Below are 19,219 nucleotides of genomic sequence, written 5' to 3' on the forward strand. Positions count from 1 at the left end.
AAACTAGTGAGAGGTCTGTCAAATGCCCCAACCTACACAGTGCTATACTGGTTAGTTTTTGTTTTGTTTTGTTTTTTTGCTTGTTTGCTTTCTTGCTTTGTTTTGGTTTTGGTTTTTGGTTTGTTGTCTTGACACAATCTGGAATCATGTGGGGGAGGGGAAACCTCAACTGAGAAAATGTCCCCCAACAGATTGGTCTGTAGGCGAACCTGTAAGGCAGTTTCTTGGTTGATGGTTGATGTAGAAGAGCCATTTGTGGATGGTGTCACTCCTGGGCAGGTGGTCCTGCAGTGTATAGGAAAGCGAACTGAGCACACCAGGAAGAGCAAATCAGTAAGTAGCTCTCCTCCGTGGTCTTGCATGGTCAGTTCTTGCCTCCAGGTTCCAGCGCTGCTTGAGTTCCCGCCCTAACCTCCCCCAGCAATGGACTGTTCTGTGGAACCGTAAGCTGAAATCAACCCTTTCCTTCCTGAGTTGCTTTGGTAATGGTGTTGTTTCTTTGATTGTTTCTTTATTTGTTTGTTTCAGCCAGGCAAACTGTCCCTTAAAAGCAAAGTGGAAGACATTTATACTTTCAAAATATCAGTTTAAATGTCTAATCCAACACGAAAACGACGGGGGAAAGATAGGGAGATTGTGCTGTTCTGTTCCCAAACCTTATCTTTCATGAGGCATCAACAGTATACATTTCATTGTATAGTTGAAAAAGCACATTTGACAAATAACTTTAAAACTTTCATATTTCCTATGAATTAAATTATTTTTATGAGAAGGTTCCAGTGGTTCTCTCTGTGGGGAGACAGAGGGGAGTCCTTCTTGGTGAAGTATAATTTGTCTGTTTTTATTGAAAATAAATTCTCCTCTCATACAATACATCCACATCACAGTTTCTCCTACCTCCCAGCTCCCTGTAATTTCCCTCTCCCCCAGATCCAAACTCCTGTTTCCTCATCTGAGACGAGCAGCCCTCCGAGAGAAAACAACCAAACACAATAAAACAAGATACAATAAAATAGGGTAAAAATTCTCAGATTGAGGCTGGCAAGGCAACTCAATAGGAGGAAAAGAGGCACAAGGGTAGGCAAAAGAGTCAGAGATACACCTGCTCCCACAGTTAGGAGTCCCACAAAAACACCAAGCTAATAGCCATAGTATATACACAGAGGGCCAGCCTGGGGTAGACCCATGCAGGCCCCCTGCTTGCCACTTCAGTCTTTTTTTTTTTTTTTTTTTTTTGGTTTTTTGAGACAGGGTTTCTCTGTGTACTCTTGGCTGTCCTGGACTCACTTTGTAGACCAGGCTGGCCTTGAACTCACAGCGATCCGCCTGCCTCTGCCTCCCAAGTGCTGGGACTAAAGGCGTGCGCCCACCACTGCCCGGCCCGCCACTTCAGTCTTTATGAGTCCATAGGAGCCCTGCTTAGTTGATTCAGTGGGCCACGTTAGCCTGGTGTCTTCCATCCCCTCTGACTCATACAATCTTTCCTCCTCCTCTTCTGTGGAGTTCCCTGAGCTCTGAGAGAGGGACCAGATGGAGACCTCCAATTTACACACTCTCTCTCCCTGCACGAAGTATGCTGTGTGTCTCTGCACCAGCTCCCATCTGCTCCCGGAGGAAGCCTCCCTGATGACGACTAGACAAGGCAATGATCTATGGGTATAGCAGAATATCGTTAGGATTCATTTCATTTCTCTCTAGTCGTGTTTGTTTCTACCGTATGTCTCTTGGCTATCCAGTCTCTGGTTCTTGGTAGCCCAAGCACTGCTGAGTATGGGCTCCCTTTTGAGACACGGGCCTCAAGGTAAATTAGACATTAGTTGGCCAGTTCCACAAATTCTGCACCACCGTTGCCCCAGCACATCTTGCTGGCCAGACAGAGTGTATGTTGAGAGTTTTGTGCCTGGGACGGTGTCTGAAGAGTGCAGAGTGCCTTCCTGCACAAAAGAGACACGGGCTCCTCCACTCTGTGTTCAACAAGCCGTGTGGAGGTTGTCCTTCGCAATGCGACCCTGCGCCAGCCCCCGAGGTTGTTTGGGGTTTCCCATGGGACCCCGCTTCAGCCAACAACTGAATGCAGCCCAGTTCCACCACTGGAAGCCTTGCCTGCCTACAAAAGATGGCCAGTTCAGACTCTGTATCCCCCACTGCTAGAAGTCTTCATTGGGCTCTCCTTCATAGAGATTGCAGGAAGTTTCCACTGCGCTAGGTTTCCAAACACTCCCCCACAATGCCACCCAGTACCAGCCATCTCTCTGCATACTCTCGCCTTCCATCCCTTCCCCCAACCTGATCCTTCCTTCTTCTCCCATCTTCCAGTCCACCTATAAAATTTATTCAATTTCCTCTTCCCAGGGAGATCCACGCTTTCCCACCTAGAGCTCTTCTCTTCACCTAATGTCTCTGAGTCTACTGATGGTAGCTTGGTTATCATTTACCTAACAGCTAAGATCTATTTATAAGCGAATACATCCCATAGGTGGCTTTCTGGTCTGGGTTACCTCACTTTTCTAGTTCCATCCATTTATCTGCCAATTTCACTATGTCACATTTTTTTTAAAACACCTGAGTAACACTCTATTGTGTAAATGTACCATAATTTCTTTATCCATTCTTCTGTTGTGAGGGATAACTAGGTTGCTTCCAGTTTCCGGCTAGTAGGAATAAAGCTGCAAAGGACAGAGCTGAGCAAGTGTCCTTGTGGTAGGATGGAGCATCTTTTGAGGATATGCACAAGAGGGATGCAGCTGAGTCTTGAGGTAGATCAATTCCCAACTTTCTTAGGAACTGTCAAATTGATTTCCATAACGGCTGTACAATTTACACTCCGCCAGCAGTGGGGGGAGTGTTCCCCTTGCTCCACATCCTCACCAGTGTGAATGATCACTTGTGTTATTGATCTTAGCCACTCTGACAGGTGTAAGATGGAATCTCAGAGAAGTTTTGATTTCCATTTCCCTGTGGCTAAGGATGTTGAACGTTTAAATATTTCTCAGCCATTTGAGATTCCTCTACTGAGAACTCTATTTTTAGATCTATATCCCATTTTAATTAGATCATTAAATTTAATTAGATCACAGTTGTCTTTGTGATATCTAGTTTCTTTCTATATTTTGGATATTAATCCTCTATTGGATATAGGGTTGGTAAAAAATCTTTTCCCAATCTGTGGGCTGCCACTTGGTCTGATTGACAGTGTCCTTTGCCTTACAGAAGCTTTTCAGTTTCATGAGGTTCCACTTATTAATTGTTGGCCTTAGTGCCTGCACTATTAGTTTTCTGTTCAGAAAGTCATTTCCTGAGTCAATGTGTTCTAGGCTATTCCTCACTTTCTCTTCTATCAGGTTCAGTGTATCTGGTTTTATGTTGAGGTCTTTGATCCACTTGGACTTGAGTTTTTTGTGCAGGCTGATAAATATGGAACTATTTACAAACATCCAGTTTGACCAGGACCAGTTATTGAAAATATTTCCCCATTGTGCATTTCTGGCTTTCTTATCAAAAATTAGGTTTTCATAGATGTTTATGTTTGGTTCATCAATTTGAATCCATTGTTCAACATTTTTATGACAATATCATATGTTTTCTATTACTATACTCTGTAATACAACTTGAAGTCAGGCCTGGTGAGACCTCCAGCAGTTCTTTTATTGCTCAGGATTGCTTTAACTAGCCTGGGTTTTTTGGTTTTCCATATGAAGTTGAGAACTGTCCTTTCAATGTCTGTGAAGAATTGTCTTGGGATTTTGATAGGGATTGCACTGAATCTGTAGATTGCTTTTGGGACAGGGATGGTCATTTTCACCATGTTTATCCTACCGATACATGAGCATGGGAGATCTTTCCATCTTCTCATATCTTCTTCAGTTCTTTCATCAAACACTTGAGGTTTTTATCATTTGAGTCTTCACTTGCTTGGATGAAATTACCGTAAGATATTTTATATTACTTGAGGCTACTGTGAAGGGTGTTGTTTCCTTCATTTCTTTCTTGGTCCATTTGTATTGTTTTGTTTTGTTTTGTTTTTCGAGACTAGGTCTCTCTGCATAGCCTTGGCTGTCCTGGACTCACTCTGTAGACCAAGCTGGCCTCGAACTCACAGCGATCTGCCAGCCTCTGCCTCCCAAGTGCTGGGATTAAAGGCGTGCGCCACCACGCCCGGCCTCCATTTGTAATTTATGTGTAGGAAGACTGTTGATTTTTTTCAAGTTAATCTTGTATCGGGCTACTTTATTGAAAGTGTTTATCAGCTGTAGGAGTTCCCTGGTGGAATTTTTAGGGTCACTTATGCATGTACCATATCATCTGCAAATGATACTTTGGGTTCTTCCTTTCCAGTTTGTATGTCCTTCCTTTCAAGTGGTCTGTGGTTGAGCAAGTGTGTCTGCCTGAGTTGGAGCCTGGGAAACAGCAATGAGAAGGAGAAGGGACGGGGGTGGCCTTTGGGATCCACAGCAGGTGTAGGCAAGGAGGATGCACAGCAGGTGTGGACAAGCAGGAGGGAAGGCTGCAGCTGGTGTTCTGTTGCAGTGTTAGGGATGACCCTGTGGATTGGGTCTGGGGGAACAGAGAGCTGTCCTTGCAACCTTGCAACAGCAACAGAAACCCTGACTGAGACACATTCACTATGCAAACGTGACAGGAGGCTATGACAAAATATGCATGAGATGGCACAGTAGAGAATATTATCACAGAGGAAACTGGAGCTGACCCAGGAGGATGAACTCACCCAGTAGACTATGGATGGGTGAGCAGAGTGCAGGAATGGGTATGGGGGTGCACGCGCGCGCGCACACACACACACACACACACACACACACACACACACACACACACACATACACACACACACACACACACACCACCACCACCACCACCACCACCACCACTTATAAGAGGGGGTACAACAACTAAGAAATGCAGAGACGATGAAAGATCTTTTTGTTTGCTCTTTTGTTTTGATTTGTGTTAAGACAGAGTCTCAAGAACTTCCTAAGGGGCGAGTGCAGGTCTCCAACTCCTGACCTTCTGCTTTAGCCTCCTAAATGCTGGGATTACATGTGTGCACCACCATGCTTGGCTTAAATGAGATCTTGACTGCCGGGCTAAGTGCTTACATCCAGTCCTGTAGATAAAGGGAGGTACCCATGGTCTTTAAGCAGGGTATGCATCTATCAAGTCTATTTTATTGCATTGTGTTATTACTCTGTGTGTGTGTGTGTGTGTGTGTGTGTGTGTGTGTGTGTGTGTGTGTGTGTGTTCATACATACATTTATATGTGGAAAACAAAGATAAGGGGCCATAAGCTGGTCATCTCTACATCCACAGCATATTTTGCTACATTCAGTACATGACTCCTGAATGGATGCATGGGTGGGTCAGCAAATAGATAAAGGCACGCATGGATGGATGGATGGATGGATGGATGGATGGGTGAAATTTGAGAAGTTATCAATGAACACAAGAAAGCCTAGAAACACTAGGTAGAATTGACAGCTGAGGAAGTAAAAATAATAATAAACTCTAATTGTTGATTCACTACAGATGCAAACAAAGCAGGTCCCAGTCCTCTGGGCATGCTTCCTCCTGTGGAATCTCTACAGTGCCTCCTCCCAGGTGGTTTACCCTGGAATCAAGGCGAGGATCACTCAGCGTGCCCTAGACTATGGTGAGTCGGATACATTCAGAAGTCAGGCTACAGATGCCCAAGATGTGGCCTGTGGTCCAAACCAGTTTGTGTGTGAACTGGGTCTGAAATAAACTCTCAGTGGGATCATCTAATAACTCTTTATGAAGATGTCCCAAACAACTGGAAAAAAAAAAGCATTACTAACAAAGTAGACACCCTAGTGGAAGACATATTCAAGCATAAAAGATGTTCTCTCTCTCTCTCTCTCTCTCTCTCTCTCTCTCTCTCTCTCTCTCTCTCTCTCTCTCTCACACACACACACACACACACACACACACACACACACACACACATATATCAGGGCTCTACCTAAAAAATGCATTAGAAAGGATGTCATGGTCCACTCCTTTAGTCCCAACACACCAGAGGCAGAGGAAGGAGAGGATCTCTGTGGCTTTGAGAACAACCTGGTCTACATAGCAATGTCTAGGCTAGCCAGGACTACATAGTAAGAGCCTGCCTCAAAAACAGGAGGGAACCTGAGGTCCTCTAAATCATATACCAAGTTTATTGTGGGTCATTGTGGTTCATTTTTAAAGGGATCCATCATATTTATTAGACGTTCAAAGGGATAGTAGGCTGAGAGACTAATGATCATTACTTTTAGAGGGCCTTTGTAAGACATGAAACACAAAAATGTCAGAATGTGATTTTATTGACCTAATCTAAGGCAAGGTGCAGAGGATCTTGGCTGCAAAATCTTTTACTCCTGTCACATTTTGCCTCAAATTATCTGAATGTAGATCACCAGGTCTCTACCAATTCTTTTTTTTTTAATATATTTAATTGAAATCGAATTGCATCATCTTCCCTTTCCTTTCCTTCCTCCAGGCCCTCCTAGCTTTCTTCTCTCACACCTCACCCCCCTAACACACACACATACCTACACACACTCTCCCAAGTTGATATCCTCTTTTAAACAATGTTTAAAAATAAACAGGGCAAGAAGGTATCCTTAAAGTAATACATAACAGATCACTTAGGCCTTTAGAGGCAGATGAGTAAGTCATAAGCTACAGTAAACAATGAATGTGCTCAGGAAAGGACAAATTCAGAACCTCTTTGAACATAAGCAGCCAATCCAAGCACTATCGGTTTAACCAGGACACCTCTACATCTAACCGAGAATGACTCTCGTGTGATATCAGAAGAGAAATAATCAGAATGAGGGGAGGAAGAGAAAAGGAAGAGAAAGATGAGCTGGTTTGGGCAACTCCTTCTCTTTTCTCCAGTAGTTCATGGGGCACAGAAAGCCTGAAATTAACCCATGATGTGTACCTGTTGTGTGAACAATATTACAACTATAAACAGGAACTAGGAATAGGAATGTGCCTTCGTGTGAGCATCTAGTTACTGTATTGATATGTCTCTGTGTGTAGAAAGTGGGTGTCAGAAATAGGCATCTTGTAATAGTCTTAAAGTGGCCATTCCACCTTGTAAGTCACAGCACTTAACAGATTTGAAGCCCACCGGCATGAGTGTGGTGTCAGTTCTACCCTTTTCCTCAGTGCACGGCCCTGGGCAAGTAGGTTTTCTCACCTGGAAAAAGGTGGTGAGTAGTTGGTCCCTACACCTTTAATGGCAGGAGAACCAAGTGAGCTCACCTATGGAAATGCAGGATGGAGCCGTGGATTTCAGAAGGCCCTGGAGTCAGAATGGCCTCAGCATCTACCAGGCCAGGCTACCAATATGCTTCATGGGCCTTATGTATAAAGGTTTCCAATTAAGAGCTCTAGGAAGAAGCCGATGCCATTTCACAGAAAGAGACTCCACAATGTCAGGTGATTACAGATGCTGCAAGTTCAAGAGTATAAAAGCTATCTTATGCCCGGAAGTCAGAGCTTCACACCATTTCTAGGGTCTTTCTCTAACTCTCACTTTCGTCCTCTTCTTTTGTGATGCTCTTGAGCATTGCAAAGAGGTAATACAGATATCCCATTTATGACTGGGCATTCAGTCGTCTCTTATTCTCGGTACTTTGACTAGTTATGAGTCTGAAGTCACTACTTACCACTTTTTTTTTTTTTTAAAGTTTTCTGACTGAGGCTGACAACAGCGCTAATCTATATGAATAAACATAGCTGTTTGGAAAGCCACTTGGTGAGCATGTCATGTCCATTTAGCAAAAGAACTTTCTCACTAGGGCTTATGACCTTCCCAGCCATGGGCTTTTTGGTCAGGTTTACAGTATGTCATGTGAACTCCTCCCTGTGGACGAGGGAGGAAATCCAATCAGAGAGTGGTTAGTTACCCTTCGACAGACTTGCCACCATTGCATCAGCGGGATTATCTTGCCTGACTGGTTGGTATTGTTTCACACAGGATTCACAGTTGGGTACAACTGTTGGAAATTCACCCCAGCTGTCTATAGACAGAGCACCTTCTGGCACTATCAGAGCTAGCCAGCTGGAAGAAAGTTTCCAGCCAAGTTCTCACTTGTTTTTTTTTTCTATGTCCCGACCAAGGCACACAGTGTCTTCAGCAATAAGGTCTCACTGTCTAGTTCTGTGAGCACTTATGAGCAATAACAATAGCCTGCATGGTTTTGAAGAACTTGGGGGACCTCCCTGACCAAGGACCATCTCACCCTACAACATATGTTCACATTTCTATTCCTAGTGTCTCAAACCCTGCCTGATGGCATTCACTGGCCCGTGGGCAAGTCACTGAGTGTCTCTGAGCCTAGGCTGCCTCCCTTGTGGAGCTGGGACAATGCCTATATCACCGAATTGTTTTGAGACTTGAAGAAAAGAACCTATGCAGAGTGTGGACACATACAGGCACCGCATTCGAATGAACTTTTATTAGTTTAACCTCATCAGTTATATGCCTCCATATTTTTAAAAAACAAAACCACCGCCAAAGCCAACTAAGCAGCAAGATTAAAATAAAAGATTACAAGCACCATAATACCAAACTTCAAAATGCACTACAAAACAACACTAACCCAAACAGCATGGCCCTGCTATAACAGCTAACACATAATGCCTCCATATTTTTACAGAGCATAATTTGTTGTGCTTGTGGTTAGCGTCTCTGTGGGGATGTTGATCCAAGTGGAGGTAGCGATAGTGGTACCCACCTCTCTCGGCTGTGGTAAGACGTGAGTTAATTCACATGTACGAAGCCTTGAGAATGGCACCTAGTGACAACATGCCTAGTAAAAATTATTGACTGTCCCTTTCGTATGTGTGAGTAGATCCCTTTCTGGTCACTGCTAATCCCAAGTCACCGGTGAGGAAAGTGGGGCCGAGTCACACAAGCTAATAAATGAGGGTGTCAGGGCTCACGCCTGAGGTCTTCAATACTGCCTTTGGTTCTTATCCTCACTGCCCTCATACTCTGTCTTTACATCCCCACACTACATCAGTATCCACAGCATTTATAGGATACTTCCTCTCCAGGGCGGGGATGAACTTAAAAGCAAAGTAAGGGAGTAAGGCAAGGTTGCATTCATTTACTTTAAATATTTATTACATTTATTATTTATTGTGCATGCATATACACACATGTGCGTAGGTACATGTGCCATGGTGCACATGAGGAGGACAGAGACAACTTGTTCTTTTGTGTGGATTCTGGGCGTTGAACTCATCTCAGAAGATTTGATAGCAGGCCTCTTTACCTGCTGAGCCATTTAGCCGGCCCTGGAAGTTACTTCTATCAAGCTCTTTTTACGGCCCCCACAAGTCCAGAGACATGTGTTCCTGAATTCTCCCATGCAAATCAATTAGCGGGCTGCCCCTAAACAAAATAGAAGCAGTGCTTGGTCACCTCATCCCAGTATGGGGGTCCTTTGGAGAAGCTGTGACTCCTTTCCACTAACAAATGAAATACTGTAGGTACACACCCGCTCACCATCTTTTATTAGAATCTCAGCCATTCAGTAGTTCCCTAAGCCCCATGAACCTTTCACCAAAACATCTGAGTTTCAAAGAATCTGACAAGAAAGAAAGGAAAATTTACTTTGTGAAATTGGTCAGATTTCTGGAGCCAAGTTGCTCAAAGTTGGCACCTAGGTCCCCAGAACCCATACTTTCTTAGGCAAAAAGTAACAGTGTTCATATCTGCAAGATGTACCTGGGAACAAGTGTAGCACCCTTTGAAGAATACCTTTCTGTGTTGCCATCACAGCCCTGGCCATGTAATGAGAACATCTCCTCATGTTATCCCTGTGGTCTCACCTCTCTTAAGACTAGAGCTTCCCTATGTGAAGCAGAGACAGCACCCCCCTTTCGTAGGGGTTCCGTCTTCTTAGCCCACTTCAGCTCTGACTCAGTGCTTGCCTCTGTAGGATAAAAGATATTACATCACTCTCATCTTCCTTATGATCAACAAGCACTTCCTGGTTCCATCACAGGTCTTCAGATTGGGGTGAAGATTATGAAGCGAATAGCAAAGGATATCGTCATCCCGGATGTGAAAGGCTCTGAGTCTCTCGAGTTTCTGAAGATTGACTACGTAAAGTACAACTTCTCAAAGTAAGGGAGTGGAGTACATTATCTTACATCCCAAAGGGGCTCAAAACCAGCAGAGACATTTATGGCAGCACTTATCTCCTTGATCTTTTTTTGTCTGCTTCTGACTTCTGAGTTCTGACTTCCATTTTCAAGTGTGTCTCATGGCCCCACAAAGCAAGTGTGGTTCCAGCCATTTGATATGTATTCCATGAAGATGAAACAGGGAGAGTCTCTCAGTTCATTTTCTCATGTCCAAGGTTTTGTCTGGGGCTCTACCTAACCAGCATTCCGTCTAGACAGCCACAGACAGAGCATAGTCACATGTCCAGGGATGTTTAGGGAAGGTGAAATGGATATTCCAATGACAACTGGGATGCAATAAGATCAGAAAAGGAGGGAGAAGGATGTGTTTGTTGAACCTGAGATCCATCTAAAAGGGAAGCTTTCCTGTAGAGTTATATAACATCATGAGTCACCACTTGCCCCCAGTGCTTTTTCATTTGCCTTTTGCTCTCACCCTTTTAGGAAGAATCTCCCTGATATCAATAATAACCTTTTATAAAATCAGAAGGTAGTTGGCCAGGTGGTGGTGGTGGAGCACGCCTTTAATCCCAGCACTCAGGGAGGCAGAGGCAGGCGGATCGCTGTGAGTTCGAGGCCAGCCTGGTCTATAAAGCGAGTCCAGGACAGCCAAGGCTACACAGAGAAACCCTGTCTCAAAAGACAAAAACAAAACAAAACAAAAATCAGAAGGTATCTCTGTTGCAGAGGAGATGGTACCAGGAAACGTCCCTGTAAATTCCCTCCCCTGCAGAAAGCCAGCTGTTGGGCATGTGTTTATTAAGCAGCTACTTCACACAGGGCTTTGTTCTAGACACGGGGAATGTTCTAGTGAATGCAGGTGTAAGTCCTTGCCCTTGATGTTTTGTGGAGGAGATGGGCGTTGCATTTGTAAGGATAGCCATTTAGCCACAATGGTAATGGCACAGCATAGAAGTACACAGAGCAATATAATAACAAGTGCTGGTGAAGAGGAGGCGATACCAGTGCTCCTATGCTGTCACGAGTAGATGGAGCGATATAGTTTCAACCCTGTGCTCTCCAAACCACAGACACTGGCCATTCATGACTAGTGAGTTTGTGAAATGACTTGTGTAACAGAGAAACTACACTTATACTCACTTAGTTTTACTTAATAAAAAAAAAACCTGGCTCATAGCCAACCATAGTGATGCACGCTTATAATTGCAGTACTACATGAACCGGGTGTGCTGGCACATGCCTGCACTTGGGAGGTGGAGGCAGGAAGAACGGGAGTTCAAGGTCATCCTTCGCTATGTGTCAAAGTCAACGACAAAAATTAAGATGAAGAAAAGACTGGGAAATAAATGCGTAGACAGCTTCAGCGTTGCTGGTTGTCTGGGAGAACATAGAACAGTCCACACTGAGCGTGGCTCTTCACACCTCAGCCAATCTAGTCCAGAAACTTTCTAAGAGGCACACCCAGAGGTTTGCCTCCCAGATGAGCCTAGATCTCATCAATCCGAAAGCAGCATTAACCACCACATTATGGATTCTACTCCTCAGCATCCTTCCTGAGAAAGTACAGTCCACAGGTAAAGTGGGCATTTCCCTGTGCCACTGCTTATACGACGGCAACAGTGTAGAGAGGGTTTGGGAGTACTCTGTAGTAATTACAAAGAATAGATTAGCTAAGTGTTGTGACTCACATCTCTAATCCCAGCATTCAGCAAACAGAGGCAGGCAGATCTCTGTGAGTTCAAGTCCAGCGTTGTCTACATAGTAAGTTCCAGGACAGCCAGGCTACATAGAAAGAATCTGTGTTTGTGTGTGTGTGTGTGTGTGTGTGTGTGTGTGAGAGAGAGAGAGAGAGAGAGAGAGAGAGAGAGAGAGAGAGAGAGACAGACAGACAGACAGACAGACAGACAGACAGACAGACAGACAGACAGACAGGTAAACCTAAAGGTGTCAACTGGTCATATTTCCAAACCACATTAAATGAATCTCTGCTATTCCCTTCTTAAAGTGAACCTGGGATGCATAACAGAGGACAGATAGGAGACATGAACAGGAAAGGAAACAGCAGCCTCATTTACCAGCTAGCAGATATAGGTTCTAGACTTTTCCCAGTCTCAGTTCGGAGCAGCGCCTTGCTCTTGTGCAGGAACTAGCCATGGGTGAACTCAACGTCCTTTTCCCCCATCCTCCCTGTGGGTAGCATGTCAATCAAAGAGCCATTGATTGAAAGAGGGTAAGTGTCTTGCTTGCTTGAGGTTGTACAACTAGTAGCTCGAGTCCAGGCCATGTGCTCATTATATGCTACATGGAGTGGCGTGGCTCAGGGATTAGGAGGAGTCTGAAGTCAGATTGAGAGAGTATTAGATCTGGTTCCATCACCCGCTTCATAGGCTTTTCTTATCTTCTCATCTCTGAACTGGAGCTTACACACACACACACACACACACACACACACACACACACACCAGAATCCTACAGGGATACTGCGAGGGCCAAACTGAGCTGTGATATAAAGTGGCTACCAGGAGGCCAAGAAACGACAATGATTGTCCTTGTGTACATAGTTTCTGTCTCCGTGGACTACAGGCAAACCCACCGCCTTACAGGTTCCTGGGACGACCTGTTTGACGGCTCAAGAAATCTTACAGGAAGCCAGCTCTTCTCAGCTGCTTAGCAAGGGAAGGTGCTTGCCATATGGGACACCTGGAAACAGAAAGAAGACATATTTTTGTTGTCCCCATGAGGGAAGTGGGGGACACAGCTGACAAATATGTCAAAGGCCTGGTAGTGTATATGACAGTCCCCTTAGGGGAGAACAGATGCTACATCAAAATAACTGATGTCATCCCCTTTAAGGAATGCTGAAACTGGTATTAAAAAATAATAATGGCAGTATTGTACTGTGTTTGTTTTTAGAGAAACCCAAAGGGCTGAGGAGATGCCTCAGTGGGGAAGAATACTTGCTACAAAAGTGTGAGAGGCCTGATTCAAATTTCAAGCACCCATATAAAAAGTGGGCTGGGTTTTATAGATCTGTAACCCAAACACAGCAGGCACCAGAGACAAGAGGATTACTGGGCTTTGCTGGGCACCAGCCTACCTCCAAGTCCCAGGGAGTAAGATGGAGAATGGCAGGAGAGACCATCTGAGTCTTCCTCTGGCCTCAGTGTGCACACACGCATGTGCATGCATAACACACACACACACACACACACACACACACACACACCCCAAAACGAAAAAGAAATTTGAGAAATAGATTATTTGAATATTTACGAATTTAGTTCTAAACTTGATTATGTCCTCTCTCAGCTAGATCTCAGGGGCTTCTTGCTAAGTTAAGAGGGCTCAGGAGGCTGGGCCCAGACCCCAGACTAGAGAGCTGGGAGAGTTCCTTCTCCGCAGGAATTTGCAATCTCAGGGCAGCTCCCTCATTCCTAATTCTGCTCGCCTTAGCCATGTCCAGAACGGTTGCCCTCACTTTCCTGGTTCTTGTTTTACAGCATAAAAATCAATGCCTTCTCGTTGCCGAATGCCTCGCTGGCCTTTGTGCCCGGGGTAGGAATCCGAGCACTGAGCAACCACGCCACGGCCAACATCAGCACCAATTGGGAAGTCAGGGCTCCACTTTTGTGAGTATCCCACGCATCCCAGCGCTGTTCTGGGGGAAATGGACACAAATCCGCTGCTGTTTTAAGCGTAGGCTTCTTTCCCTCTGCATACTTACTCCAGTAAGAGGAAACCCCTGTTTAGAAGAGAGGTGGAGGAAAGGCGCACTCCCAGAAAAGCAGAGCAAAGGAGCATTTAAAATTTCCTAAAAGCCTGCATCATGGCACACACCTTTAGTCCCAACACTAGGGAGGAGGGCTCTGTGAGTTTCAGGCTAGCCTGGTCTTCAAAGTTAGGACACCCTGGGCTACACAGTGAGACTGGGTTTTTTAAATCACTAGAAAGTAAACAAACAAACAAGCAAACCACCTAAGAACTAGAGACCTGACTGGGAGAGAAATCCTCATATGGTCACTGACCTGTCCCAGATGTCTAAAGCATTTCCCCATCTGCAAGTTCAATTGATGGGACACGAAGCTTCCTGTCTCACACAGAGGTTGGAGGATCATATTTAGCTTGAGCCCCGACTCTTCACCAATCAAAAGGTCCCTGTGCCCTCAGACAGACAGGAGACAAAAAAAGCTTGAAGCCAGGTCAACCCCTGTAATTCAAATACTTGAGAGACTGAGGCAAGGAGACTGCTGCTAGTTTGAGGCCAGCTTTGGCTACGGAGTGAGTTCTTGGCCATCTGGGTTACAGAATGAGATCGTGTTTGAGAGAGGATAAAAAGAGAGAGGAGGAGAAGAGAGGGAGGAAGGGAAGGAAGGGAAGAAGAACAGAAAGAGTCTAGCTGGGAGAGGTGGCTCCGTGGGTAAGAACACTGGCTGTTCTTGCAGAGAGCCTGAGGTTCAATTCCCAGCGCCCACATTGGATGGTTGACAACTACCTGTAACTCCTGTTCCAGGGTTCTTGTGCCTTCTTCTGGCCTTCTGAGGCACCTGCATGCACATGGTTGGAACAAATAAATAAAAAGAAAGAAGAAAGAAGGAGAAAGGAAAAAAAGAGGGGGAGAGAGACAGAGACAGAGATACAGAAAGAGAGAGGAGTTGAACTCAAGACACATCTACAAACCAACCTCTAATGACATGTCACTGACCCAGTGTAACAGTTTGGTCTGTTTTGGTTGACACCTCAGAGTAACAAATTCAACCACTCACAAGGCTGCTTACTCTACAACCATTTATTGAGTGTCTGTGTATCATTCTCCCATTGTAAAAGATTGCAGATAAGTAGCATGTTCCTCCAAAAACAGCACAGATCCGTGTCCTTCCTCGCTTCTTTGGTGGTTTAGCAGCCATGTGTCAGGGGAATAATTCTGGGTAGGGCCCTGGGCAAAATCTTAAGTAACACATGATCCACTGCCTCAAGGCCTCCTCACATGCTAAGCATCACTCCCCCATGTCCACCCCACCTAAGTAAGGTGTCTGGCCCTGGGGTTCCCTCTTGAAATGAATATTCAATGCAAAGGGTGCTTGGCCTTTGCTCTGCCACAGCAGCTCCGAGCACTGGGAGACCAAGTAAGTGCTCACTACCTCATTTGCTCAGTAAGCACTCATTTAGCACATAACTCCTGAGAGTGTTGCAGACAGGCATCCGAGACCCAGGTACAAGCACAATAAGGTCCTTGTCCCCAAAGAGTTTAGCAAACACATCTCTATGTGTAGGCCCAGACTTGGCTAACTTCTCCCTTTCTCTCCGTACAGCCACGATACGGGAGCTGCCGATCTGTATCTCTCTGGAATCTACTTTACTGGCATCATTGTTCCCACCCGGAATGACCTCGGTCACCCAGCCCTGGAACTCCAAGACTGCCATGCCCAAGTGAGCCATGCCCACGTCTCATTTTCTGGAGGCCTCAGGTGAGCGACATCGTCATAGTAGAGAGGCCCAGCACTGAGCCAGAGCTTTGGGCTGCCACTCAGAGAAGTTTCCCCCGGTGTCTCCTGGTCCCTGATAAGCTCCCTTTTTCATTTCATCCCCCCTAGTGTCCTGTATAACTCCTTTGCTGAGCCCATGGAGAAACCCATTTTGAAGAATTTAAACGAAATGGTGAGTATTCAGAGGTTAGAAAACCGCTGTCAGCTGGTATCAGCAGGCCTATCGTACCTTAATAAATATCTTATCATAGACAGTTATTGAGCCCTAACTATAAGCTAAGCACCACCCAGGGCTTTAATTCATGCTCTTGTATAAAATTTAAGAGTTTCTCATGGCTCAAGCATTGTGGCAGGAGACACAGAGATGAATAAATAAAGCTATATTCCTTTCTTAGAGTTTGCCATCATAGGATGGACAAGTATTTTGTTCCTAATGAAGGCCCCGGCTAAACTAGGGACTGCTGAGATCAAATGAAAGAAACAAGTATTAGTCGATTTGGAAAAACAAACAAAACAAACAAACTTAGGCTTGGGAAGCAATAACCAAACCAGGGCTTGGATTTACTACACGGTCACATGACTGAGCTGAGGGAGTGTAGGGAACAGGTAAAATTCCTGAGAGACAGACATGTTCTTTAGGGAGTCAGCCTTGAAATATTAATAATATTTGGGTAGGAACATTCTAAAGGCAGAATAAGTTAGGTGGCCTTCTAAAACATTAAGTGCCCTGATTCCAGAAGCCAGGGCTTGAAGGAGGGACCAGAGGACCTGGCCATGCTCTCTTTATTCTCACCCTACCTATCCTGAATACCTTTCTCATGTTTTAGAGGAGCTAAGGATGGGGATGAAGAAGGGAAATGGAAAAGAAAGATGAGGAGAGAGCCTGGCGCCATCACGATCCCAGTGCTTAGCTCTGTGCCTGGTAGACAGCAGGTGTTTAATGGTGGTCCGTGAGGAAGTCAGCATGCACACCAAAGCAGGGAACAGCATGCCCAGGCAGACTGTAGAGCTGGGCAAGGCACGCTCAAGCGATGTGGCCTTCTTCTATGGCCATCTGCCAGGGAATGTAGACCCTGAAAAGGAAATTGGAAATAGTGATGGAAATAGAATGTGGTCCTTTGGCCCCTTATAGCAAGTCAGTGAATATGAGTTAGGGGTTTGGACCATGGCTCAGTTGGTAGAGTGCTCAGTTTGTAGCATGCACAAAGCCATGGGTTCGGTCCCCGGTCAGGGCCACAATGTGGTAGTGTGTGTTTGTAATTCCCCCTCTCGGGAGGTGGAGAGAGGAGGATCAGAACTTCAAGGCCGGTTACACAGCTTGTAGCATAGTAAGTTTGAAACTAGCCTGGGCTACATGAGGTCTTATCTCAACAAAGGCAGCAACGGGCTCACCGAATACAGAGACTGCGCTTGGCAGCATTCTGTAGACTATTTCAGTTTCTCCTCCCAAGTCGACGAGGTACATGTCATAATCACCCCCGTGTTGCAGATGAGGGAACTGAGTTCAGAGAGTGAAAGTAAGTGGACGGCGGTTTCCACTCCAGGGGCCTGGCTGCCTAGCCTCTGCTAAAAGCACCATGTTGCATGAACACTGATGAGCACGTGGCTGACACATCTGTATTTGAACATGACTGTTTCTCTCTGGAATCTACTTTACTGACATCCACCCCTTTCCAAAATACAGAAAGATGGCTGAGGATGTCTCTCAGTTGGCAAAGAACTTGCTTAATATTTCATGAAGTCCTGGACTTGATTCCTAGCACCACATAAACTGGATGTAGTGAGGCATGGCTGTATCATAAGTTCAATGTCATCTTAGCAGAAGTATCATATGTTTGTGGTCATCTTAGGCTACATAGCAAATCCAAAGGTCAACAAGAGTTACATGCGACCTTGTCTCAGGGAAAGGAGAAGGAGAGGGAGCAATAGAATCCTAAGTAGATTGCTAATCTCACGGCTTCTTCAATTAGCCCAGGTGAAAGTGAAGATTTCAACCGAAGAGACTCCAGGCAGGACCTAAGTCCTGATGCAATGGGAGGCAGGGGCACCTGGGCAGGAATGACACAGCTGCTTTGGAAGCAGGTTCCTCAGGTGTGACACCAACAGCATGGCCAGAGCACATGCCTTAACATGTCCAGGGAGAAAAGTAAAGCTCTTTTATGGGGCTAATTGGTGGTTTCAGTTGTTATGAAGTCAACCAAGCACTCAGTGACACACTGCCCATACCTGTGGAGGCTGAAGACCAAGGGCATCAGCTAACTTAAAGGGGCGTTGCCATGGCCACAGGGGTAATGTCTCATAAGCAGAAGGCTTTTTTCAATACGGTAACATAGCTTTTCACATTTTCTTTTGGTCCAGCTCTGTCCCATTGCCATCAATGAAATGGAAATGCTCAATGTCAACCTCAGTGCACTGGAGGGTGAGTCTTGGGACTGTCTTCTGGATGGGTCTCTACTCAGCCTCAAACCTTACCAAGGTTTTTGGTTTGCTTTGCTTTGCTTTGCTTTGCTTTGGATGTTTGGTTATTTTGGCAATAAAGTACACATTCATCACTCTGCTTTTTTTTTTCTGCCTGAAAATGAAAGTCTGAGGATTCTATATATACTGGACAAGCCCTGTCGTAGCACACGTACTCCTTGGCTACTAACCAGCTCCGTTACTGGCGCAGGGAGGTGGCTCAGGAGAATAAACAGGAGAGCTAGGAAGAAAAACCTTTCCCTGGCTCTAATCCAAGATGGCCACTAAATCATCTTCTTGACCAGGTTATCTGCCTAGCTTTTGCTAACCCCTTCAGGGGTTGCCTTCAGTATTATCGAGCTCTCCACTTCATCTCTTGCCTGTTCCTTCTCTAGCAGCCAAACTGCTTCTTTTAAATTATTTTTAATTTTTTCATCTTTTTTTGTTTTTTTTTATTATATATACAGTGCTCATCAGATCATATTATAGATGGTTGTGAGCCACCCTGTGGTTGCTGGGAATTGAACTCAGGACCTCTGGAAGAGCAGTAGGTGCCCTTAACCACTGAGCCATCTCTCCAGCCCCAAACTGCTTCTACTTCCCTTCTCCCACCTTTTTGAAGAGATTCTCCCTTCCACAGCCCACCCTCCTGCATGCTACTATATACAAGTCTGCTTTGCATCCCATCCATTTCCTCGCTGAGGGTGTACACAGTGTTGGTCTTGGTGCTGAAGACACACGAAACCTGGGAGACAGAACTCCCACTTTCATGGGACTACACGAAGGGAGCAATAAACAAGCAAGTAAAACCCGTATTAGGGAAATTAAGAGCGATAAGGGGGAAAGGGCGGGGCTGAAGAGGAGCTTCTGTTTTAGATGGTGTGACCAGGAAACGCACTGCTGAGCAGATGACATTAAAGGAAGAGCCTGAAGGGACTTGGAAGTGAGCTGTTCTCAATCTAGATTGTCTTAGTCCTTTTTCTGTGGCTGTGATAGAATACCAGAGGCTCAATGAATTATAAACAACAGAAAGGTTTTGATCCATGGGTCTAAAGACTGAAAAGGCCAAGATTAAGGAATTATACCCGGTG

At 45.2% G+C, this 19,219-nt stretch overlaps 1 protein-coding gene across 3 annotated transcripts in view; it reads left to right on the forward strand.

Moving 5' to 3' along the window:
* Positions 1-19,219, forward strand: part of BPIFC (BPI fold containing family C) — a 66,552-nt gene that overhangs the window by 11,459 nt on the left and 35,874 nt on the right. For 2 of the 3 annotated variants that reach the window (XM_084794091.1, XM_084794092.1), the window contains exons 2-7: positions 5,542-5,665; positions 10,047-10,167; positions 13,689-13,817; positions 15,498-15,653; positions 15,780-15,843; positions 18,030-18,090. In XM_084794091.1, coding sequence (XP_084650217.1) covers positions 5,542-5,665; positions 10,047-10,167; positions 13,689-13,817; positions 15,498-15,653; positions 15,780-15,843; positions 18,030-18,090 — 655 coding nt within the window. Of the gene's footprint in view, positions 1-191; positions 334-5,541; positions 5,666-10,046; positions 10,168-13,688; positions 13,818-15,497; positions 15,654-15,779; positions 15,844-18,029; positions 18,091-19,219 lie in introns of all 3 variants that reach the window. The other variant, XM_084794090.1, reaches the window with a different exon arrangement.

This window comes from Acomys minous (assembly GCF_964271855.1).
Source record: "Acomys minous genome assembly, chromosome: 9".
Classification (NCBI taxonomy): Eukaryota; Metazoa; Chordata; class Mammalia; order Rodentia; family Muridae; genus Acomys; species Acomys minous.